At 39.2% G+C, this 23295-nt stretch overlaps 1 protein-coding gene and 2 long non-coding RNA genes across 3 annotated transcripts in view; 1 reads left to right on the plus strand and 2 right to left on the minus strand.

The window, feature by feature from the left end:
• NEIL3 (nei like DNA glycosylase 3) overlaps positions 1 to 6378 on the minus strand; it is a 31064-nt gene extending 24686 nt beyond the window's left edge. Inside the window, exon 1 of the mRNA XM_010974543.3 lies at positions 6152 to 6378. Within this exon, the coding sequence (XP_010972845.3) occupies positions 6152 to 6307 (156 nt within the window). The 5' untranslated portion in view covers positions 6308 to 6378. The remainder of the gene's footprint in view (positions 1 to 6151) is intronic.
• A 4319-nt stretch (positions 6379 to 10697) lies between these two features.
• LOC105084417 (uncharacterized) lies at positions 10698 to 18909 on the plus strand. The gene is made up of 3 exons (XR_004132843.2): positions 10698 to 10745; positions 11489 to 11581; positions 18848 to 18909. It is a non-coding gene; the product is annotated as an uncharacterized LOC105084417 (long non-coding RNA).
• Positions 18910 to 18985: 76 nt separating this feature from the next.
• LOC135318853 (uncharacterized) overlaps positions 18986 to 23295 on the minus strand; it is a 38472-nt gene continuing 34162 nt past the window's right edge. The window contains exon 4 of the long non-coding RNA XR_010377238.1: positions 18986 to 19071. This is a non-coding gene — a long non-coding RNA (uncharacterized LOC135318853). The remainder of the gene's footprint in view (positions 19072 to 23295) is intronic.

Consider the following 23295-nt stretch of genomic DNA (forward strand, 5'->3'; position numbering starts at 1 on the left):
GTCCCAATGAGATGAAGAATCTCCAAGTCAAGTAATGTAAACAGCCGTTTACATACTTTTTGTCAGATGACTACGCAGGCGCTGAAAGAGAGGCCAAAAAAATTAAGTGGGGAAAAAAAAAGGTAATTGGCACACAATCAAAATGAGTTTCTTCCAGGACCATATAGCTCTGCGCCTGTGAAAAGAAAGCACAGAAAAATGATGTGAATGTTTTAAAGCTAAAAGTGAGGGCACAGTTCAGTGATTCTCAGACTGGGTTTACAGACACCTGTCATTCTATGCATTTAACATGGTAGGTCCATTCTATTCTTTATTTTACTAAATTGGTCCTTGTTAAAAAAAAAAAGCACACAACTGTAGTGTTTAGCTCAAAGGGATAAAAGGATAATACATATAAAAAAAAAAAAAAGATTGAGGACTAAATTGTATCCCTTCCAACATTCATATGTTGAAGTTCTAACCCCCAATGTAACTGTATTAGAAAATAGGGCCTTTAAGATTTAATCAGGTCATAAGGGTGGGGCCCAGATGCAATAGGATTAGTATCCTTACGAGAAGAGACACCAGAGAACACCCTGTCCTTCCTGCTGGGAGGAAAGGCCATGCGAGGAAAGTGGTATCAGCGAGCCAGGAAGAGAGCTTCACCGGAAACCAACCATCTGGAGCCTTGACTTTGGACTTCCAGCCTGCAGACCTGTGAGAAAATAAACTCCTCTTGCTTAAGCCCCCCGGTCTGTGGCATTTTGTTACAGCAGCCAGAGCAAGGGGGTGGGGGTTGGGGGTGGGAGGTGCTTTCTATCCAGGATTAATTCCTTAAGACATCAAAGGGTGTCCTGGGACATACATCTGCATGCTCTCCAAATTACTGTCAAACATCAGACCTTAGAATGCCTAACAGATCTAATCATGGGAGATTTCACTATTTGGCAAAAGAAAGTCTCAGTGGATGGTCCTCCAAAGGTTTATGTTTACTGAACCTCTTATTAACAAGACAAAGAGGAGTACGTGCCCTTGGAAATAAGTTCTGTTGTACATAAGAGGATGACTAAAAAATAAAAAGGCCAATATACTTAAAATGCATGAGCCCATTAAGTCTCTTCACACAGCTGCCAATGAAAAGTGAGCTCGGCTGTCCTGACAGAGCCCCAAAGAGAGCCACAAATCAAATCTTTAAAGGTGTGATAATTCTGTTCCACTTGTTTTGAGAGCTACTGTGTACAAACTGGGCAAGGCTTTTGCAATAAACCTAAGATTTACAGGATATCCACTTGTCCTGCTGTACGGCCTGGGGTTATCACCTCTTCGTGTAAGCTTCAGCTGCCCAGACAAATTCAAAAATTAATTTCCACAAGCCTCTTATCTTTGCTGTAACTATACACAAGTGCCCAATATATACTTGACTTTCTCATGTTGACCCTTATAATCCTGTTACTGTATTATTTGAACATTTCATCCTCTTCCCCCACCCCGAAACAGAGATGAAAATCTCCTTTGCCACAATTTTAAGTATGATTGAGAAGGGTTCACCTTCCCACTTTCAAGTGGCTTAATCATATGAAATCCTCAAAACATATATCTTCAGAGACAGGATGTGATTTATTGTGCTGATTACCATTTATCCTGACTATCCATGGACGAACAAGGAAGATGAACTTTTCAGAACAGAATAAGACTTTTCCATAGATAAGTGTTTCAACTCTAGTGCAGATATATGCTTTCCCCAGAGAGAAAAAAATAATACCGTATTTACAATCATAGTCTCTCCTCATACAACACTTTCAGTAATCAGAAGTCACTTATCAAACAATTTAAACGATCAAAGAACCTGATTTGAAATGATCTCCGAGCCCCCAGATAGAGGTCTTTAGGTCCTTACATCAAAATATATTCTAAATTTTGTAAGAGCAGAGGCTTTCAGTGCTTACTCAGAGGCTAAATGCTTTGTACACAATTTGAGGGCACAAAAGACTACAAACCCTTCATAAGGGAACAGGGCATGCCTCAGATAAATGGGTCTAGTGAGAAAGCCCTGATCTGGAAGAAAAAAGAACAATTACCAGGACGTTTACTTTGCTAAGCCCTAAGCGAAGAGTTTTATATACATTCCAATCTAATCCTGACCAAATAAGCAACGATATGAGTAGAGGCACTTCCAGCTGAGGATTAACAAAGGAACTGCAATTCAAAGATGATCAGATGCTCTTTTGTCTACAACACACCAAATACTGCAGTGTTGGGGTAAAAGCTCCGATGGCCAAGGAAAATCATCTGAGTTTCCTCATCTGTAAGACTGTTACCCGTCTTCTGTTCCTCTTGTTCCATGACTCCATACAACGCTGAATGCTGACAGTAAAGATTCTGAGTTGTTAGGGTGAAACCGTCATCAGTATCCATTTAGGAAGACAAGCAAGTACTAGAATGCACGTTCCATACAATTTTAAAACCTCTTTTTGAATTTAAACAAAGCTTCATTTAGCTAGAAAATGAATCTCTGTGGACTAGCTCATTCCTTCATATAATGGCAATTTTGGCAAAATATATAACGGCAAAAATCACCATAAAATGAGTTATGATCCACCCCCCCCACCACTATGAAGAAGGGAAAAGAGGGAGGAAAACGTTTACTACGTGGCTTCATTATTTTCCTGCAATAGGAATTTCCATTTAACATACATAAAACATACACATCTTCGTAAAGACCGATTCCTATGTAAATTTATTTTTAAATCCTTCATCAAAACTATTTTTGCACAACTCAAAACTCTGCTCTTCTCCACCCAAACATTTCTTAAACGTCTACTGTGTTCAAGACCCTGTAAGGGGCACATCGTGATGAACAGAGTAGGTAGCATGTTAAATATATGTATCAGATGTTAAGGAGCCAGAAGGTCATGTTTCAAAGGAAAGGAATGCCTGTAAGTAAGCTCTGTTTCATACCCTGTTTCGTGGAAGGAGATTAGAAAGATATGCGGGTTACACATCGATTTCACTAAAATACCATATCCACCCAACAATTAAAATCGGAGGATTGACTCTTCACAGTTCATTAACCAGACATGTTCACTTATATTCCAACGTTGTTTTTCACCATAAGGTTCCACAAGCTCCAGCAGAGATGAATGCAGTGTGCTTACAGAGTTGCATAATTTTATGCTGATCCAAGACAGTGGATCAAAACTCAGAGAAATAATCTAGTGCATGTACAACTAGCATATGCTGGACCTTCTACGGCTTGGCTTTCTTCTTCAACATGAGGATCACTTATTGCAAGGAGTCATGCCTTAAAATGTGTTCCCTATGAACTTCAAACTGGAGCAAAGAGGGAGGCTAGATACCAGAAGAACTGGTTCATTACAGCAGGAGCTATGTAGGTGGGGGTTGGGGGGGTTGGTTTTCATTACAATGATGATCTGAAGTTTAAATTATTCATTTTAAATGCTCAGTTAATATTTCTATAACTCTCTTTTGCATTCATATTCCCTGTCATATTTCCTTCCAAAGAATATCATATACAGGTATTAACTTATTTTTAAACTGCTGCCTTGTGAAAACGAATAATTTCAAGCCAGTAGCAGAAACCTTTAAATAGCTTTAAGTCTCTGGCATAAAGGTCTAGGGAACATGGGATCACCTGTTACAGTAAGGATCATGCCAGAGGTCTGCAACAACCTACCACGTTTTGATGGAATTTACTATGGATCCAACTACCCTCTAAAATGCAGAAGACCCTTCATGTTTACAAAGTTTTTTTGTTTGTTTGTTTGTTTTTAAGATCAAAGGCCCAGAAAGTGGAGCCATGGCAAAATATTTGGAATATTCCAATAACTACACAGGGATTATTCATTCCATACTGATTTTCAAATCCTAAAGGCTTACCTCTCTGGCTAATAAGTAATCACCACTGCATATTGAGCAATATGGCATTCCTGCCAGTGAATTAGCCATTGGCCTACTAAATCTTTTATAACTTCGAGAACGTCGGTTAAGAGTGTAGGCTTTGGAGTCTGAAAGAAGGGAGACCAAACCCCTTCCTCGTCATGTGATCTTGGGCAAGTAAATTATTTAAACCCACATTCCTCATCTGTAGAATCAGGTTAATCCTTTATCACAGGGTTATTGTTTCTCATAACTAAATGAAATGGAATAGTTCTTCAAAAGCACTTTATGCCTTGCCACTCGAGATAATCAAAAACTAAAAGGAAATGTTCATGCTATTTTGGCCTAAATACCAATGAGGTGATGTCAATTTAGAATATTAAGTGGGATTCTCACAGAAGGCAGTTTCTCTTGTTCATCTTTGTATTCCCCAGGAGCAAGCATAAAACCTAACACAAAATACATTATTGTTGAGTGATGTAAGTTATATCTGTACATATATCATGTCATACGCATTACCAAGTCCTACTGCCTTTTTTTCCAAAATGGTGCTTCTGTACGTTTCTCTCCACCTCCACCACCAGCACTCTCCTCCCAGCTCCAGGCACACCTCCCAGGATTCCTGCAGTCCTCACCCAACTGAGGAAGCAGTATCTACTCTGGCTTCCCTCCAGTCTTTTATTTTTCCCTTTGCAAAGCAGAGTGATCTTTTCAAAGTGTAAATGGATGTCATCACCCTTCAAAGACCTGTATTACTCCTAAAATGAATACAAAGTCCCTAGCAAGGTCTGGCTCCTTCCCACCATTCCCAATCCTGTCTTATTTCAAACCACCTTCCTTTTCCAGCCACATCAGGTTTCTTTCAGCCCCTCATGCATTTGAAGCTCTCTTCCTTGGCCATCATTCTGCCTGAAGTGTTCTGTCTGAAGTGTTCTGCCTGCAACCTTCAGCTCAGGGGCTGCATATCTCATCACCCTTCATGCCTCAGTTTGTCACCTTCCCAGCAAAAGCCTTCCCTGATCTTCCTGTAAGTACTTATAGAACCACATTTCTCTTCTTCAGAGAACTTATCAATTTATATTTCTTTGTGTTCTTACTTAATGAATGTCTATGCATCTTCCCAACTAAAGAAGAGGTTCCACAAGGGGAAGTGTTAATTTTTGTTCCCCAGGTTCCTGGGGTAGTTGAAGTTTTGTTCAATGAGTGATTTTTATAAACACTACTATGCTTAACAGACCACTCAAGATCCATCTCTGTGGTACCTGGAAACGATTTTGAGGGAAACACTATAGGAAAAGAACAGGTGCAGAGTACTGACATATAAAGTCAAAATAAGTAAAATACAAGGGCAATTGGAAGGAGATGCAAAAGTTACTTTTTCCAAGTTTGAAAATGTATTTTCTCAGACTTAGGACCTCATTTCTTTCAAGTTGTAAGCATATGCTAATTTCATAGCAGGCAACTTTTCTTCCAGGGCCAAAGGCTATGATGAAGCTTTGCAGGAGAAATTGAAGTACAGCACAATATTGCATGCATGCATGAAATACAATCATCCGTACGTCTAAAGGGTTTTTAAGGCATGATGGCTTAATCGGAATATTTTTAGTACAAGTTCTAAATTTTTACCAAATGAACATCACACCATCTGCAATGCATGCCTGAGTGGCAAGAAGCTGTGCTACTACAATTTCCTTTAAAAAGAGATAAATTCACTTAAGGGAACCAGAATGGGTTTCACTGCCCCTTCATTAGATAGCAATATTAAGTTGAGTGGGAAGGTGAGGGCTAAATCTTCTGTGTGCAATTTTAGAATTATACATTAGTTGTGATACATTTTCAATTGCAAAATATTCAGCAAGAAGCTAGACTTTTATGCTAAAAGCTTATTGTCTTAAAAATGCGAAGAAAAAAGTCAGAGGTTGGAAGGATCTGGTAATATTAACAGCAGAAAATGCAGCTATAGATATAAGGAAACCATCTTTTGCTGGGTTGTAAAGCAGTTAAGCAGGGTGACACGGAATAAAGCACCTTCCGTCACTCCCACCTGGGCGTCTCGATGGCCGCCTTAGCCCCGCGGGCCAGCAGTTCTCAACTGCGCAGGCGCAGTAGCTCGGCCTTCTCCCTCAGGTGAAGTCAAGGTAAACTCTGAGAAATGCGGGGCCCCAGGGAGCCTGGACCAGAGTAAAGAGACCACACTCTGGCCCGTGGAAACCTGATGGGGCTTTTACCTCATTTTCCCCTGCTGGTTCCCTAGCAGGACACAGGAGCGGCTCACCTGTCTGGAGACCACAGCCCCCGAGGCTGCGGGAGGCGAGCCGGGAACCCCCAGGCTCTGCAGCGCGCTTCCCCGCAGGTCGGTCACCGCCTGGCCCCGGCGCACCCGCGCCCGGATTTTCTCCCCATTTAGAGTACAACCTGGTCCTTCCACCATGGCCCGGGCCCGCACCGAGGCCCACCAGTTGCAGGGCCCCGCTGAGGAAACTGCGGTGCTATTCAGCCTCTGCGCGGGTACTGAACTCGGCTGAAGTAAGTTCAAATCTCCCGCGCGCCCCGCCCCGCCCCGCCCCGCCCCGCGCGCCCGGGCCCGCCCCGCCCCCGAGCAGGATCGGGCCCGTCCCAAGCGGGCCCGCCCCGAGCGCAAGCGCAGTGGCTCACCTCTCGGGTGCGGAGGTGGGGTTGAAAAGGACTTAAGGCGAAGCCCACCCCGCTGGGCTAAGTTGTCCGAGCAGAGGAAACTGGGACCTCAGAAGCTCAAAGTGTATTTTCTTTGCTTTAATGTTTTTGTCCTTGTCCCTGAGCTACTCAACTCGTGCACGTTTTGTGACCTTATCCTCTTACTCTATCCTAAACTCCAAGGTTTTCGCGGACCGTCCGGCAGGCCTCTGGTTTGGATGCCCTCTTCGGACGTGAGTGGGAGGAGAGGGACTCAGAACTGCTTAGAACGAGCAGCTTTTATTTTTATCTCCTATATGTTGAGCATGTCTTAGAAAACGTGGCCATATATGCCAAATATCTTTTAGTATCTATATTAAAATCCCCTTCATTTTTTGATCCTGAACTAAAAGAATCCTATTCAAATTCATGCAGTCATTCTGTTATGGGATGCCCCAGATGCATGTTATTTGAAATTGCTTCGTAAAAGGCAGGGCTCTATATAAATTTGAGGGCAATGCATAGCTTTTCAAATTGACCCAAGGATGCATTCATGTAAATATATAAAGCTAATGACGCCATATAATTTTGTAAATAACGAAAAATCAATTCCTTTTTGAAAATTAAAATATAGCACATTAAAACAATGTCAGTTTATAAGTGATTTAATAAGCATATGTCTGCTGCCGTTAAACCAAAACTATATACATACATACACATACATGCTAGAGAATTGAAGTTAAAAATTTTGAGAAGTATTAAAAACTTTATGTGGGGAGAGATTAGTGGTCAAAAGTTAGCTGGATCAGGTTCAGGATTCTTTGTAAACCTTCTTGTTTCATTGTTGTTTACTTTTCTAGGTCAAGTTACTAAATAATCAAGGAGGAATCCTATTCCCTACAACCAAAATTCAGTCATAATCTCTGCCTTTTGATGGAAGACCGTCCTTATACACTTTACTCACTTTTACCTTTTGCTTGATTATTTTTTGCTACCTAAAAAAAATTATCCTGTTATTTTGCAGGTCAGGAATTTGGCAGGGGTCTGTGTGGGTGCTTCTGGCTCAGTGCTTCTCAAGTAGTTGCTGTGAAGACATTGGCCAGGGCTGCAGTCACCCAAAGGTTTGACTGTAGCCAGAAGATCACTTCTGAGTTGGCAAGAGGCTTCAGTTTCTCATTTGCTGGGTCTCTCCATAGGGCATAGGGTTGCTTGCCTGTTTTCAAGACATGGCAGCTGATCTCCCCAAGGTGTGTGATCCAAGCAAGAAGGCAAGGAGAAAGCTGTACTGGCCTTTATTGTCTAGTCTCTGGAGTGACACCCCCCCACCCCTGCACCTTCACTACTTCCATTCATTAGAAACCAGTCATTCAGTACAGCCCACAAGGGGGTCAGGGTGGGGAATTAAACTTTATCCTTTGAATGGAGGAGTATCAAAGAACTTGCGAACGTATTTTAAAACCATCACAATCTTCTTTCATCTGATTGATTCATTGTAGACTTGTTCTCTTTGGCTCTTGTGTACTGGTGCACATTTGGATCAAATAAAATGTTTAATTAGAATTAGATTTACCATTCTCCAGAGAGCTAAGAGCTGGGAGTAACCTTGAAGACATTAAGACAGGTCACTGATGTGCCCAGCAAGGTCAAGCTATGTGACTAGCCTCTGAGTCCTCTGATACTTCTCTTTGTTATCCTTCCTTACATCCTATTAAGAGCAAGATTGCATGCACTGGGCATCTGCAGTGTTTATCAAGAGCCATCTCACCATTGCAAGCAAATCTACCCTGGTATAGACTCCATTTCTTCTTAAGTATTATTTATTACTGGATGACTTTATAAAAGTCGTCCACTTTCTCTAAAACACACTTTCTTCTTATGCAAAATAAAATACACCTTTCCTATAAACCTCCCCATGATGCTTTAATTCTAAATAACATAACATAGATGAAAGCACTTTGAAAGCTATGAAACACTATAAATTCAAGGAAGTAAGATAAATTCTATTTTCTATTGCCAGAACATTCTCTATGCTTTTTGTTTCTTGGCTCGTGCTGTTATTCTCACCTTTCTTTAACCTCGTCTTCATCTCAGTTTACTGAAATTCTCCCAATTTTTAAGTTCTAATTGAATGTATATCCTCTACGAAGCCTTCCAGGTACATTTTACAAGTGAAGGAATTATGGCACAGAGAGGTTAAGTAACATGCTCAAAGTCACAGAGTTGGGACTCACCCAAGCATGCCATGGTCTTAGCCAAATATTTTCAACCACATCAATTATATTACACAAGCCCTCAACCAAGTATTTTTAGCAACAACTTATGAAATGGCAGATTAAAGGAAAAGCACCTTTTAGTTAGCCTTATATGGAAACTAAAAACAATCTAAAAACCTTCCTTAAGCATATTAAGTTCTGACATATTTTGGATAATGAAACTTTGTTTTTACCCTTCTTGCAAGGTCTGTGGGCAGATTTTCAGCTGGAACGAGAGAAATGTAGCATGGGGGAAATTTCTTTAATTTCTGTGTTTTACATAAATTACCTGAATACATTTAACAAGTACAGAGATAACATCCATCCTCCCTGAACATCCTCTTAATTTGAGCTCTGAATAGAGGAAGCAGTCATTAGTGTACATTACGTGCAGGTGTTTTCGGTGGTATTCACTAAAGAGTCTCCAGTTTCTACCCATTAGGAGAAACTTTTAACATTAGACTACCAGAAGAATAATAAAATGCACAGCATCAGGAACCATTTTTGACACTTTTATTGTTTGAAGCATATACCAAAATGATGCAACTTTGCAAAGCAGTGGATTGTGCTCCTTTGTGAAGGCTGCAAGTGCCAGCTGAGTTTTCTGCTTGCAAAGTCAAAATCTGAATTGCAGAATCAACCATGGACTCCAGGTGGTCCATGAAACCACTCTGACACACCTAGCCTTTCCACAGTCTTATGAAATCTAAGATTGGGTGCTTTAATTTTCCCAAATTCTCCATGGAAGGGATTTTTCTAATTTATTTTTTAATTTAAGCATATTTAGCAAGCAAAAGTAGCTTCTGATCCTGAACTTAATTTGGGGAACAATAATAACTAAATAGTAATTAAACACTCCCAAAAGGGCCCAAATAATCTCTTTGGGAGGGGTGCTCTCCATGAGGGAGAGGAGAATTGGTCTCTAGTCTGAAATAGAAACGCAGGTTACTTTTGGTTAATACCTTGGAGCAACATTCTTCATCAGTCTCAGCCCCTGGAGAGTGTACTCAAGTTGAGGCATGAAATCCACCATCTACTCACTCATTCAAAGAACCATTATTGGGCAAGTTATTTGTTGCAGGAGGAGTGCTGGGTCCGTGGATACAGGTATCAGTCAGAGATCTAAAGAGCTCACCAACTAGTGCAGTGAGGAGAGGGATTACACACCGGCACCCTGACAGAGGTACCCTCACAGTGCTACCTGCAGAGAAAGGGAGGAGACCTCGGGTCCCAGACATCTCAGCTAAATTTTGAGGAGTCATCAGCAGAAGTCATTGCATGAAGAATAGGAGAAAGGGGTTTTTAGGCAGATGGGGGGTGGGGGCTGATTCACAAAGCCAGGAGGTGCTAGAGAACTTCACACTTGGGGGAGTTACAAGACTATCTGGAGGACAAGAGGACCGGAAGTGAGGATGGGATGGGTCCAAGAGAAGGCAGCAAAGCCAGGTTATGGAAAATCTGAGATGGTATGTTAAGAACTATGAGTATAATGTTGAAAGGAATAGGGGAACGAATAAAGAATTCTATGCAGATTGACATGCTTAGATTCGCTTAATTAAGTGATCCCCAGAATATTGTGAAGCAGTGGGTCTCAACCAGTGACATTTGGTCACAACTAGGGGCAAGGGGTACTACTGAGATGTAAGGAGTCAGAGGCAGGGATGCTACTAAGTATCTTACAGTGTGCAGGACAAGCCACTACAACAAAAATTAATTATCCAGATGAAAGCATTAATAGTGCCAAGGTTGAGAAATCCTGGCTGAATAATGCCCCCCACCAACACGTTCGTGATCTAATCCGTGGGATTTGTGAGTGTTTTTCTTTAAATGGCAAAAGGGACTTGACAGATGTGATTAAAAATCAAGGATTGTGAAATGAGGACATGACTCAGGATTATCTGAGTGGACCCAGCGTAATCACAAAGGTCCTGATAAGGGAGAGGAGGAAGGTCAACGATGGAGAAGGTAATGTGAGGACAGACCCAGTCAGTGAAGGAGCTGGGATGATGCTACACTGATGCCTTTGAAGACGGAGAGGGAGTCAGGAGCTAAGGAACGAAGGCGACCTCCAGAAATTGGAGGTTGTAGGTCCCCACAGCCTTCAGAAGGAGCCAGCCCCACTGACACCTTGACTTCAGGCTAGTAAGACTGATTTTGGGCCTCTTGACCTCCAGAACGCTTGAAGAATAAATCTGTGTTGTTTTAAGCCGCTAAACATGTAATACTTTGTTATAGCAGCAATGGGAAATTAATATTTCTGTTTTGGAGAAAAGGACAGATGGGAAGGGAGTCTTGAGACAGAATAAACAGTAAGGAGGTATCAGTATTGCCAGGCACTTACCTGAGCACTGGAGATACAACAGTCATCAAGGCAGGGAAAAAAAAATTCTGCTTTCTTGAAACTTACTTTTTTTTTTTCGTACGTGTGAGTTCTTGTTACATTCCAGGAAACACTGCCTGGATAATGCTAACTTCCTTTTCCAATCCATCATACATAAGCTAACTTTTTCTATCCTGAGAGCTTTACTTTTGCTTTTTTCAAATTAACCAGTATTTTACAGTATAATTTGAACTCCCCGCTCCAGTTCATAAATTCTCTCTCAACAATTTTTCTTTAACTTTGTTTATAGTTTTATTATGATCGATGGATTATTATTCCCAACTACCCACAGTGCTATTATTAACCCTTCCTTGCCTCCTACCTCTAGGAAGGAACAGACTTCACCATACCACTGTCAGGACTGGCGATTGGACTACTTTGGGTCGACTGGATGCAGATTCTCTTATCTGACTAAAAACTTGTGAGTGAGAAATTAAAATGTCCACTGAGATTTTGGGATGGTGTGTTATGCAGGATACCCTAGGGAAATATGGCTAAAACATGTATGTTTATGTTTAAGCCTTTATGCCTGATGCCACATTGCTATATACACGTGTCCTTTATATATAAAGCTGTTTGGTCTCTCTGTTTTATTTCATTGGTCTATCTGTACAAATTCTATACTATTTTTAGTACTGTGGCACCATAATGCATCTTAATATCTCATGAGTTTCCACTTTTAGTCTTATTTCTCAAAATTATATTAACTTTGTATGACTGTGTAAACTTTCAAATTATATTTAGAATCAGTTTCATGTTCTTCTGCAAATTCTGCTGAGATATTGATCATATATAAACACTGAGTTTATAGATAAACTTGGGAAACCGTTAATAACTTTACAATGTTAACACACCTTCTTTATTAAGATCTCATTTGATTAGCTTTAGAAATCTTAAGTTTCTCTGTGAAGACCTTCTTTCTTCATCGGTCTAATTCCTAGGTATTTCATAGTTTGCATTGATATTTTGAGTGACAAATTATCTTCTCTTATATTTTTATTTGTTTTTTTCTATGTGAGGTCCTGGATTCCAAGGTAAAATGTGGACAGCCAATTGAGGAGGAGAAGAAAATATTAGCACTTCTATAAACACTTATTATTTATTTTATGTTAAGATTTTAATTTTTAGGCAAATAGTACCTAATATATTAATACATTTGTTCTATATAATAATAATAATAATGATAGCTAATTTTTATGAGGTGCCAACTTTGTGCTAGGTACTATTCAGATGCTTTCCAAGTATTTAATTACTTAATCCTCACAAAATCCTAAGTGGTAATTTTTTCCCCATCATTTTAAAGGCAAGAAAGAGGAGGCAGAGAGTGGTTATGTAATCTGCCTAAGTTCACACAGGTGTGAGTGACAGAACCAAGATTTGAACCCAAAGCAATCTGGCTTTTAGTCTCTACATTATGTTGTTTGTAAAGTACCTACTTGCAGTTTATAAATAAATATGGGGGTCATACAAGGCTCATAAAATGTGCTGGCTTGCTTTTTAAAGATAAGGATTATATGTTTTTTAAAGTTTTATTTATCAACTTTTAGAGGAACCAGTATTTTGAGACTAGTGGTGCAGAAAAATGCTATTAATCTTTAAAGTTTATCTTGTGTCTGGCAATTTCACTTAACTCTTATCAGATACACTAATTTGTTCATTCTCTTGGTTTTCTACATAACCTTATCATTTATAAATAATGAAAGTTTTATCTCTTCCTTTCCAATTCTTATCATTACCAATTATTTTCCTTGTCTTATTGTGTTGGCTAGGGCCTTCAGTACTACACTGAATAGTTGTGATAAAAGATATCCTTGCTTTGTTGAGTTCAAAATTTCTTCAATAAATGCTATTTAGCTGAGTCTTGTAAATGAATACTTTTATCAAGTTAAAGACATCATATTTGCTCCCAGTTTTCTTAGTTCCTTTTGTTTTATCATTAAATAAGTGTAAAATTTATTAAATGCTTTTTCTCTATCTACTGAGATAATAATTTTTATTTTAGTCCACTGTTGTGATGAATTACATGGATAGAGTTTTGGTCAGTAAGCCATTGTACCATTCCTCAGATCATTCCTACAAATTCACTTAGTATTAGTCTTAATAGCTTATAAATTTATTTGGCTAATATTTTATTTAGTATTTTCTCATTTATGTTCAGAAGTAGGCTATTTCCCTTTTCTTCTGTATTGTCTTTATCTAATTTTAAGATATTAAGCTCATAAAATGACTCATGCAGTCTTTGCTTTTTCTGGAAAAGCTTTCACAAGATAAAATTATCTGCCTTTTAAAGTTTCACTTAAGCTCCAAAGGACCTTATTTCAACTAACTCCAAGGTATTTAGTTACCGAAGAAGAAAAGGAGGGCTCCCAGTGCCTGTAATCTGGCATTTTCTAGAGAAATTTTATTTAGTCAGTTAAATATTTTCTGCAATCACTGTAAGTGAGCGTTAACACTTCAGAGCAGAATTTTGAAATATGGAGTTTTGGCAATTTTAGAAAGGATTACAAATATTAGTGCTTCATATGGTGTTATTTGGTTGCCAACCATTTCTGAAGACAATTTCCCCCCCCAATTCCTGCCAGATTACTACTGAAAAGAATTAAAATAAATATGTCAACATAAAACAAGTTTTATTTGGCACATTGAAAGACAAAAAGGAATCAGGTCTCGGAAGGCAATTACTATAAACATTAGATTTCTGGTGGGGACCACATTTGTTCCCATGAGAAGTTACATCAAAGATATCCTTTTCAAGAATGGAGCATTGCCACTTGAGGCAAAAGGGCAACTATGATCTGCCTTGATCGGGTCAGAATGTGGGGGAGGGGGTTAGTGAGGAGCCCGCCTTAGGAAACAGAAGCTCAGAACAGAAATCTTAATAGATTTCAGGTAGCAATGATCAAGTAGTGACTTGGTCATTTTAGACCAAGGACCAAGACTATAAAAGGTTTGAAATATTTTTACTTGCAGACTCAGTGATGTTATTATAAATGATTGCCAGAATTACATATTGAGCAACTGGAAAATTCTTAAGACATTAGCAGGTTGGGTGCTGTTTTTAGGAACAGCAAGGCATTTTGAGAAGTGGAAGCAAACCAGAGGGGAGGTGACAGCAGACAAGAAGAGAAGAGACTGAGCCAAGGTCTTCTCACCACAAAGAAGAGCCCAGGAAAGGTCTTGAGCCTGAGAATGGACCTGGAGTTTAAAGCAGAAATGCTTGGATTCTGTCATGTCATTATGCCATGGTATCTACCTTGTGGACATTCTGAGTTTGGCTGGATTGTGTTGGGGTGTGATTTGAAGTTAGGTGACATTGAAATTGATAGCTGTGAAATGACAGCACCAGATGGACCTCGCTAGCATGAAGCAATCAAAGGTATGCACAGGTTAAGGAAAAATACTCCATCCTGAGCTTGACAGACCGTATAGAAAGAGGTTATATCATTGACTAAAGGTCAGATGTAAATATAGTGAGCTTCTTTAAGACTCTTGGGCATGCTCCAGCCTCCTCAATGACATTCACACACCAGGAGATAACTTGTCAGCTGTTATGTGTGTCCGTCTCTATCTATGTAATGGAACAAACAAAAAGCTCAAGAGATGATTGTGTCCAATCTATTGTATTTGATGTCTCAGTGAGAACACAATGGTTATAATATAGTAAAAATAGAGTTACATTCCTAACAGAACAGAAGGGTCCATTTCCGCAGACAAATATAAGGTCACCTTTTGCCAAACTTTTAGCATATGTAATTTTAATCAGCTATCATAGTCAACAGAGAAACTCAGTCTTATAATATTTGTAGATATCTTGAAACCTGTTAAAAAATAAACAATATTTTGACATTGTTCATATTATGCAGACAGGGTTCAGAGTTTATCTGTTAAGTCTCAAGAAGGATTCTTTGGCATTTCTGATCTAATTATTATTGTTTTGGACCAGTTTGGACTAGTGATTAATTCACAATAGGGTCTATATTCCATTACTCAACTCTTGGACTTGAAAGGTTTATCAGACCCAAAGCTATTAGATGTTTAAAATTCTGCACTTTGTGCTTACTCGCTAAATATTGACTCCTACATTTTTGGGGTTTTTTTCTGTTCCACTATTTTCATTGGTGAAATGATAGGAAAATGCTAGGGTGTGTTTGTGTGTGTGTGCGTGCCTGCATGTGCACACACATATGTGTTTTACAGCCTTTCAGGGATTAAACACTCACCTTTACAAAGTGTTCTAATTTGGATTAGCAGAGCTGAGTAACACTGCATTCTATTCCTGTATTAACTCTCAGCCAGGGCATCTGGGGTCATATCCTAAATGCCAACTGGAATTGCTGTCTATTTTAGATGTGGACTGGAAGTTTGTATCAGTAGATATGCATGTGACAGCCTGATTGTAAATGGCTTGATTAATCCCTCAGCACATGCATGTTAGAACTTGCTTCTGAGGTTCAGTGCTCTGTGAAAAGGATTCACACTGAACGTTAGGAATTCAAAACTCCCCAAAAGAAAAGGGTTAAGCATGATGTTAACTCAGATCGAAAAGGCCAAGGCAGTTACAGAAACACACTTGCAGAGATTCCAGATAAGAAAATAATTTTGTACAAATTTCACCGTGTACTGTCTTTCAAACTGTGTGGGAAGTCGAACTGTTTTACAGAAGGGCAGTCAACAATCTTTCTTGGTATAGCCTGGGCTTAATGCTTCATTTTAGAAAAAGGAGGGATATTTCAAAGAGAGAAAACCACTGCCTGGAGGACTTCCAATTACCAAAATGATGCCAAATGGATGAAAGTCTGCACTGAGTTCTTTGCATGATAACATAAAAAGTTTTGAAGTCTATTTTTTATAGAAGTTATTCTAGAGGAGTAGAAAATGTGGAAGTGTTAACTCCCAGGCAGAAGTTTGCATTTGGCTTGTGACACAGTCATGAGTTTCTTACGACTTGCGCTTTGGGGATTAGTTAGGGATTACATTCAACTGCATAAAACAGAAGCACAATTATGGCAGCTTAACCAAATAAGGGCTTCTTTGTCTTATATATTAAATCTGGACATAGGTGGTGTGGTTGGTGTAGTGGCCTCGTAAGAGCATCAACATCCTGGATTTATTCTGTCTTTTCGTTCCTTCATCCTCATGGTTACTTCATGGCTGCAAGATAGTAATCCTTACCTCTAGAGTCCCTTCTGTGTTCCAAGCAGGAAGAATAGGGAAGCCTGACACCCATGTCAGGAGAGTAACACTACACAGGAACTCCTGGTAGGTTTCAGCTCATCTCATTGACAAAATCATGTCATGTGGTTAGCCTTTGCTTTAACAGAGTCTGAGTTTCTCAGGTAGGGCGTTTTGTTTGTTTTGTTTTTGTCTGTGTTTTGGCTGCATTGCCAATAAAAAAGGAAAACGAGGGTTCTCTTAGCAGAAATGAAGTAGAGAGTGGATATTGGGTAGGCAAGCACCATGTTCTGCCACATGTTCCTTCAAAATATTTACCAGTATCCATTCTGTTCTGCCACTACCCTGATATTCTGATTGCTCTTTGGCACACCATGACCTCTGTCCTTATTTTGCTTGATTAGAAGTAGATTTTGTTCAACATAACTTTGGTACATAGAGTTGAGGTTCTCAGGGAATAATGACATTCCCTGAGAGCTTGTTGTTCAAGAGTTCATTCCTCCACAGGGCTCCCCAACAACCACCCCCTCCCCAATTACTCACACGTGCAGAAATGCTAGGGAAGTATATTAGATTGTCAACCTGGATACGAAATCAAAAGCAAGTCTATTAACTCTAGTTACCATATGATCCAGCAACCCCATTCCTGGGCATATATCTGGAGAAAACTCTAACTCAAAAAGATACATGCAGTCCAGTGTTCATAGCAGCACTATTTACAATGACCAAGACATGGAAGCAAACTAAATGTCTATTAACAGTTAAATGGATAAAGATGTGGGATATATATACAATGGACTATTACTCAGCCACAAAAAAGAAGGAAATAATGCCATTTGCAGCAACATAGATGGACCTAGAGATTATCATATTAAGTGAAGTAAGTCAGACAGAGAAAGACAAATACCATATGATATCTTTCATACGTGGAATCTTAAAAAATGATACAAATAAACTTATTTACAAACCAGAAGTAGACTCAGACATAGAAAACAAACTATGGTTACCAAAGGGGAAAGAGGTGAGGAGGAAGGATAAATTAGGAGTTTGGGATTAACAGATATACACTACTATATATAAAATAGATAAACAACAAGGTCCTACTGTAGAGCACAGGAAACTATATTCAATATCTTGTAATAACTTATAATGGAAAAGAATCTGAAAAAGAATATGTATATGTATACGTGTAACTGAATCACTTTGCTGTATATCTGAAACTAACACATTATAAGTCAACTATACTTCAATTTAAAAAGTGAGTCTGACATCATTCTTCATATGTTGGCCCTGAGAGTTGAAACCTAAAGGCTAAACCATGTTGATACCAACAAAACAAAACAAAACAAAAACCCCAAAGCAAACAGTGGTCGAACTAACAGGGTAAGTAGACAAATCCAATGGTGATTTTAACATCCCTTATCAAGTGTATATAGTACAATCTCTAAGATAAACTATATGCTAGGAAAGAAACATACTCAATAAACTTAAAAGGCTTGACTTTTAAAGCATGTTAACTGATAATAACAGACTTAAATTAGAAATCAATAATATATCTAGATAAGCCTAGACATTTGGAAATTAAAGAACTCCCTTCTAAATATCAGAGAGGTCAAGGGAAGAACAATCACAAAGAAAATAAAAACTGTGTTTGAGTAAAATTGTAATAAAAATACGGCCTGTGAAAATTTGTGGGATGTTGCTAAAGCAGTGCTTAAAGGATAATTCTTAAATTAGGAAAGAAAAAAGATATAAGATCACTCTAAATTTCTACCTTAAGAATTTAGAAAAAGAAATACATGTACGTGATTGTATAACTGAATTGCTTTGCTGTACACCTGAAACTAACATTGTAAATTGACTACACTTCAATAAAAAATAAGAATTATAAAAGAGAATTTAGAGAAAGACAAGCAATTTAAGCCCAAATATATAAAAGGAAAAAAAATACTAAATATAAGAATGGAGATCAAGAAGTATAAAGCAAACAACGGAGGAAATCCACAAAACTGAAACCAAGTTCTCTGAAAAGATTAATAAAATGTTTCTTTTGATAAGGACAAAGAACTTAAAAAGAAAACCAAAACTAACTATTTTCAGGAATAAATGAAAGTTTGGCTTTTTTTTTTCATATATTCTAGATACTAAAGGAATAATAAGGGAATATTATGAACAACTTTGTGCCAACATATAAGACAATTTACATGAAGCAAACAAATTCCTTGAAAAACAACTTGCCAAAACTGACAAAATAGAAAATCTGAGTTGTCCCATAATAATGGATTGAATTTATCATCAGAACCTCCCCACAAGTAAAAACTTGAGTCTCAAATGGCTTTATGGGTGATTCTCTCAAAGTTTAAAAAAAATAATGTAAATCCCACAGGTGACTGCACATAACATTGAAAAGGCGTTAACAATTCCCAACTTTTACTATGAGGCTTATTATATCCAGCCTGGCATTTGATTTTATCTGACTTACAGGCTAATAAATTAACCTCTTACTGTTTCATAGATTCTGGCAGAAGACGCGAGACCCCTGGATCGGAGACAAATGACTATTACTCACCGACCACAGGCACCATGAGCATCATCATGTTGGTGGCTGTCCCCCAGGTTCTCCAGCCCCACAGAGTGACACAAAGTGACACAAAGGGCTGACACTTGCATGGAATGATCACAAGAGAGGGGTCCTCAGCCTGGAGACTCCACTGACACACCTGCCTTCTGACCCAGAGCCTGAGTGAAGATCAAGGAAAAGGGTTTGGGTTTCAGCTCAGCCACTGACATGTTCCCAGCGCAGGACAAATCACCTGTGTTTTAGGATCTCAGCTTCATTATCCATAAACTCAGAGGACATGAACAAGGTGATCTCCCAAGTCCCTTCCAGCTTTATCACTTTAAGTGTCTATGAATTAAAAAAGATTTGAAAAACAGAGCTTTAAATTATTTCATGTAATGGAATTAACAGCATGAAGTTAAAGACCTGGGGAACTCCTCTGGTCAACTTTTGACCTGAAAATATCCATCTCCCTCACCCTACGATTCTGTGCTTTGGAACTTCCTGACAATTACATTTATGGTTTCAGATGCGTACTGCTCATCAGATGCTATTCTTTTCATATCCGTTTAAAAATATCTCTTGATGGTGAGAACAAATCAAATAAACATACCTAGGTGTTTAAATGTGTATGCAAGTACCTGTCAAACATCCAGATATATGAATACATAACTATATGTATACTATGTACATGGGTATATATGTACATATAAAATACAAATATGTATGTGCATGTGTACACATTGGCTAATACAAGCAGACCTCAGAGATATCACGGGTTTGGTTCCAAACCACCATAATAAAATGAATATTGCAATAAAGCGAGTCACACAAAGTTTTTGGTTTCCCAGTGCACATAACAGTTATGTACTTAAAAATAACTCCACCAATAACACATGCTCTACATAACATCATGTTTGCTTAGAGCTATAGAAAACCTGAAAAACAGTGACTTAAACACAAAAAGGGCCGATTTTTCTCAAAACCTGAAAAACAATGACTTAACCACAGAAAGGGCTTATTTTTCTCATGCACAGGACACTGTGGAGATGGTAAGTCCAGGGCTGCTGCAGCTAAAACTCTTCAAGATCATCAACGGTTCAAACTCCTGTTCCCTATTCCCCCTTCATCAGCCTGTGGCCTCTGTACTCATGTTTGCAAAATAGCTGCTGCCCCTCCAGGCATCACATTCTGATCCCAGGCAGGAAGAAAGGGAAAGGTCCAGAAGCCTTTCCCATAAAGTTTTGCCTTGTCTTGAGAAGGGCTACTTCCCCCAGATATGTCTGCCTATATCCTATATCTGGCTGGAACCGGGTAACATAGCTTTCCCTTGCTGCAAAGTTATTTGGGGAAGTGAAGATATTTATGTATTAAGCTGGGATCATTGGTGATCCTTGAATATCCAATGAAACTGGAGTTCTGTTAGCAAGGGGGGAAGGAGAGAACAGATCGTGGCAAGTGACAAGCAGTTTCTGCCATTTGCCTCCTGTAGAAAAAGTAGAAAAACCAGAGTTGCGTTTCTCAGTTCTTTTGGTTCCATTTATTTAGTTTTTCTCCCTCTGTCTCCTGATCAATACCTCACTGAAAATAGAGACCTTCTTGGCCTTACCTCAAGATAGTTAAAGCAACTTTGAAGCTATATCCTTAATAGCTTTCTGAATCAAAGAACTTGCAGAATACACCCCCCACCCCACACCAGGAGAATTTAGTATCCCTAAGATAGAATCTTGAAGGAGAAAAAAATGTAAATAAGGTTTCAGGGCAGAAATTGAAAATGGTTTCATGAAAGACTGTCAGCATTTTATTTGGATCACAAAACAGGCCGTTTCCTGTCTTCTCAAAGCCCTACACTTCTTAAATCACTTCCCTGTAACCCAGCGTGTGGAAATGGACCCGGTGGAGGCCACAGAGGCGACCGCCTCCCCCTCCTAAGTGCACGGCTTTTTGCTAACAGCTCTAGGCGCTGACTGCAGGGCCTGGTCCTGTTCATCACTGTCATAATCACCATGGATTATATTTTTGAGTGCCCTGGAGGGGCACGGTAATGCACTGTGTAAAATGTTTACTGTCCTGTTTCTGCTTCCGGATTGTTAGATGTGTTCACACTGCGCTATCTCTGATTGCAAGCAATGCTGTCCGCTGCTGTCAGCCACCTAAAGTCAAAGCTTTTTAAACTGTGGCCGTTTACCGAAGGAATCTGATGAAACAGTGACACCAACACTTTTCAGCCAAGTTTTTTCATCATTAATGGATTTTCTCAACATGCCTATTAGCAGGTACTATTTTCTTGGCATCACGAACTTCGAGGTTGGCCAGAAACTTTGGAATCTGGAGGCGGAAAAAAAAGCTAATATTTATCAGTCCTGGGGACAGTGTTAAATGCTTTCTATTTCATTCCTGAGTTATTGTTCTGAAGGCATAATTAGTGCACACATTTTGAAATGAAGCAGCTGATGCTAAGGGAGTTTAGATTGGTCGTCCAAAGTCACATAAGCTGGTAGAAGGTCAAAAGTGAACTTGAACCCGGGTCCTAACTTTATTAACTTTCCACTACAGTATATTGTCCTTTAGGAAGTGGCATAGTATATAGACAAAAGTGTAACTGAATCACTTTGCTGTACACCTGAAATATTATAAATCAACTATACTTCAATAAGGAAAGAGACATGTTATAAGATTTCACCAAGAGGTCACAAAACCCAAACCTCATTAGTGAATTCAGTTTAAACTAATATGGAGGAAACTTAACTCTTACTGACATCAGTGGTTACCGCGCACAACGAGAAACAGGTGTTTTCACAGGTAGGCGAAGGGACTTAGGAAATCTAACAGAATTCAGGAACAAGGCATATTCTTTTCTTCAAGGTGTATTATGCACTATGCACGTTTAATGTAGTGGAACTAAAATGACACTCTGTTCTTGTTTACCGTGCTTTATTTCCCCTGTCCATACTTACATCTTTATTCCGCTTACTTTATGCGTCCTCCATCAGAGTGATGGTTTTTCTAATAGTTTATCTCTACTCTTAACTCTTCTTTCAGCAGCAGTTTCTAGGGCGACACTCCATTTGACTCGTGCCTCCTTAACGTTTGTTGCAGTGCTTTCAGAATTCTCCTCCTCGTTCACGTCGGCCTCATCCTCCTCTGGCACTACTTCTGAATGCTCCTAACTGCACATTTATTTCCTGGGTACGGTTTAGACTCCTGCCTCTCCCCTCGGTATTTTACAATTGCAGATGGCTTTTCTGTAGCCTTCTTCTTTTCTCAGAGTCCCGACTTGTTAAAGCTTGCGTGCCCGCTCGCTTAAATGGCAATGCGGTGAGGACGTGCGCGTCTGCAGACTGCGACTGCTCTTGATTCTAGCTGCGCCTTGTTTCACAGGGGCCTGGTTTTCATCGGTCTCCTTATTTCTAATAATTCCATCTGTAATGACTGTGCACCGTATCGTAACTTTAAAAAGGGAATCTTGAAGATCTTTTTTGCACATTCTTTTCTTTACAAAATTTGCTGTAAAGAGGCAGCTCTGTCCTTTAAATGTTCTCAGCATGCAAAGTGTTTTATATTAGAGACTAAAGCCCAAAGGGATAGCATTAATCTCTCCTGTTTCCTCTCCCAGGCTTTCTGGCTTTAAACTCGTATTTCCCACTTGGTAACATGAGATACACCACGTTTGCAGCGTTCCAAAGCATTTTTCATTAGCCTCATACTATCTTGATATTCCAACACTGAATTTGATGAGCATGATTATTTAATAATGTCATATTCCGGCCTATGCACTTCCCTTATATGGTTAGTAAAATAAAAAAAAAAAAGATCAGCCATCTAATATTATCTGATAGAGACTAAAATAAAATATAAAAGCAGATCTAAAAGCACTTTTGAAATAAATAGACCAAGTGAAGGAAAGAAGGCTTACATAAACACAAAGAACCTTGGGACTTAATATAAAGGAATAGTAAAATAGCAATGGCTGTCTATAAAATACATGGGAACTAAACGTCAGGTTCTTTCCATACTTTTAAATCACAGAATCATGATACAATTTTTCCCATTTGTAAGGAAACCAGCAAGCGTTAGAATTACCCGCAGTAAAGAACCAAGTAGGTACTAAACAAGGAGCCTAAGACGTTGGACCTGCCTGTGTCAACACAGCAGGTCAGACAAGACCCCAGGTGTGCCAGGCTGATTTGGGCACAAAAGAAGGGGGGCCCAGCCTGGTGCGGAAACCTGGTGAGTCAAGACAGACCACAAGAAGGGGCTCAGGCTGACTATGAGTATGTAAATCTGAGCATAAGTGTTGATGATATTCTGGGGTAAAGCAGACCAGCTCCGTTTACCACTGATTCTGATCATGGGAATGTAATTCACAGAGCATTTCGTTGGAAACTGCGTTATATCACATG

Source organism: Camelus dromedarius, chromosome 22, assembly GCF_036321535.1.
Source record: "Camelus dromedarius isolate mCamDro1 chromosome 22, mCamDro1.pat, whole genome shotgun sequence".
Classification (NCBI taxonomy): Eukaryota; Metazoa; Chordata; class Mammalia; order Artiodactyla; family Camelidae; genus Camelus; species Camelus dromedarius.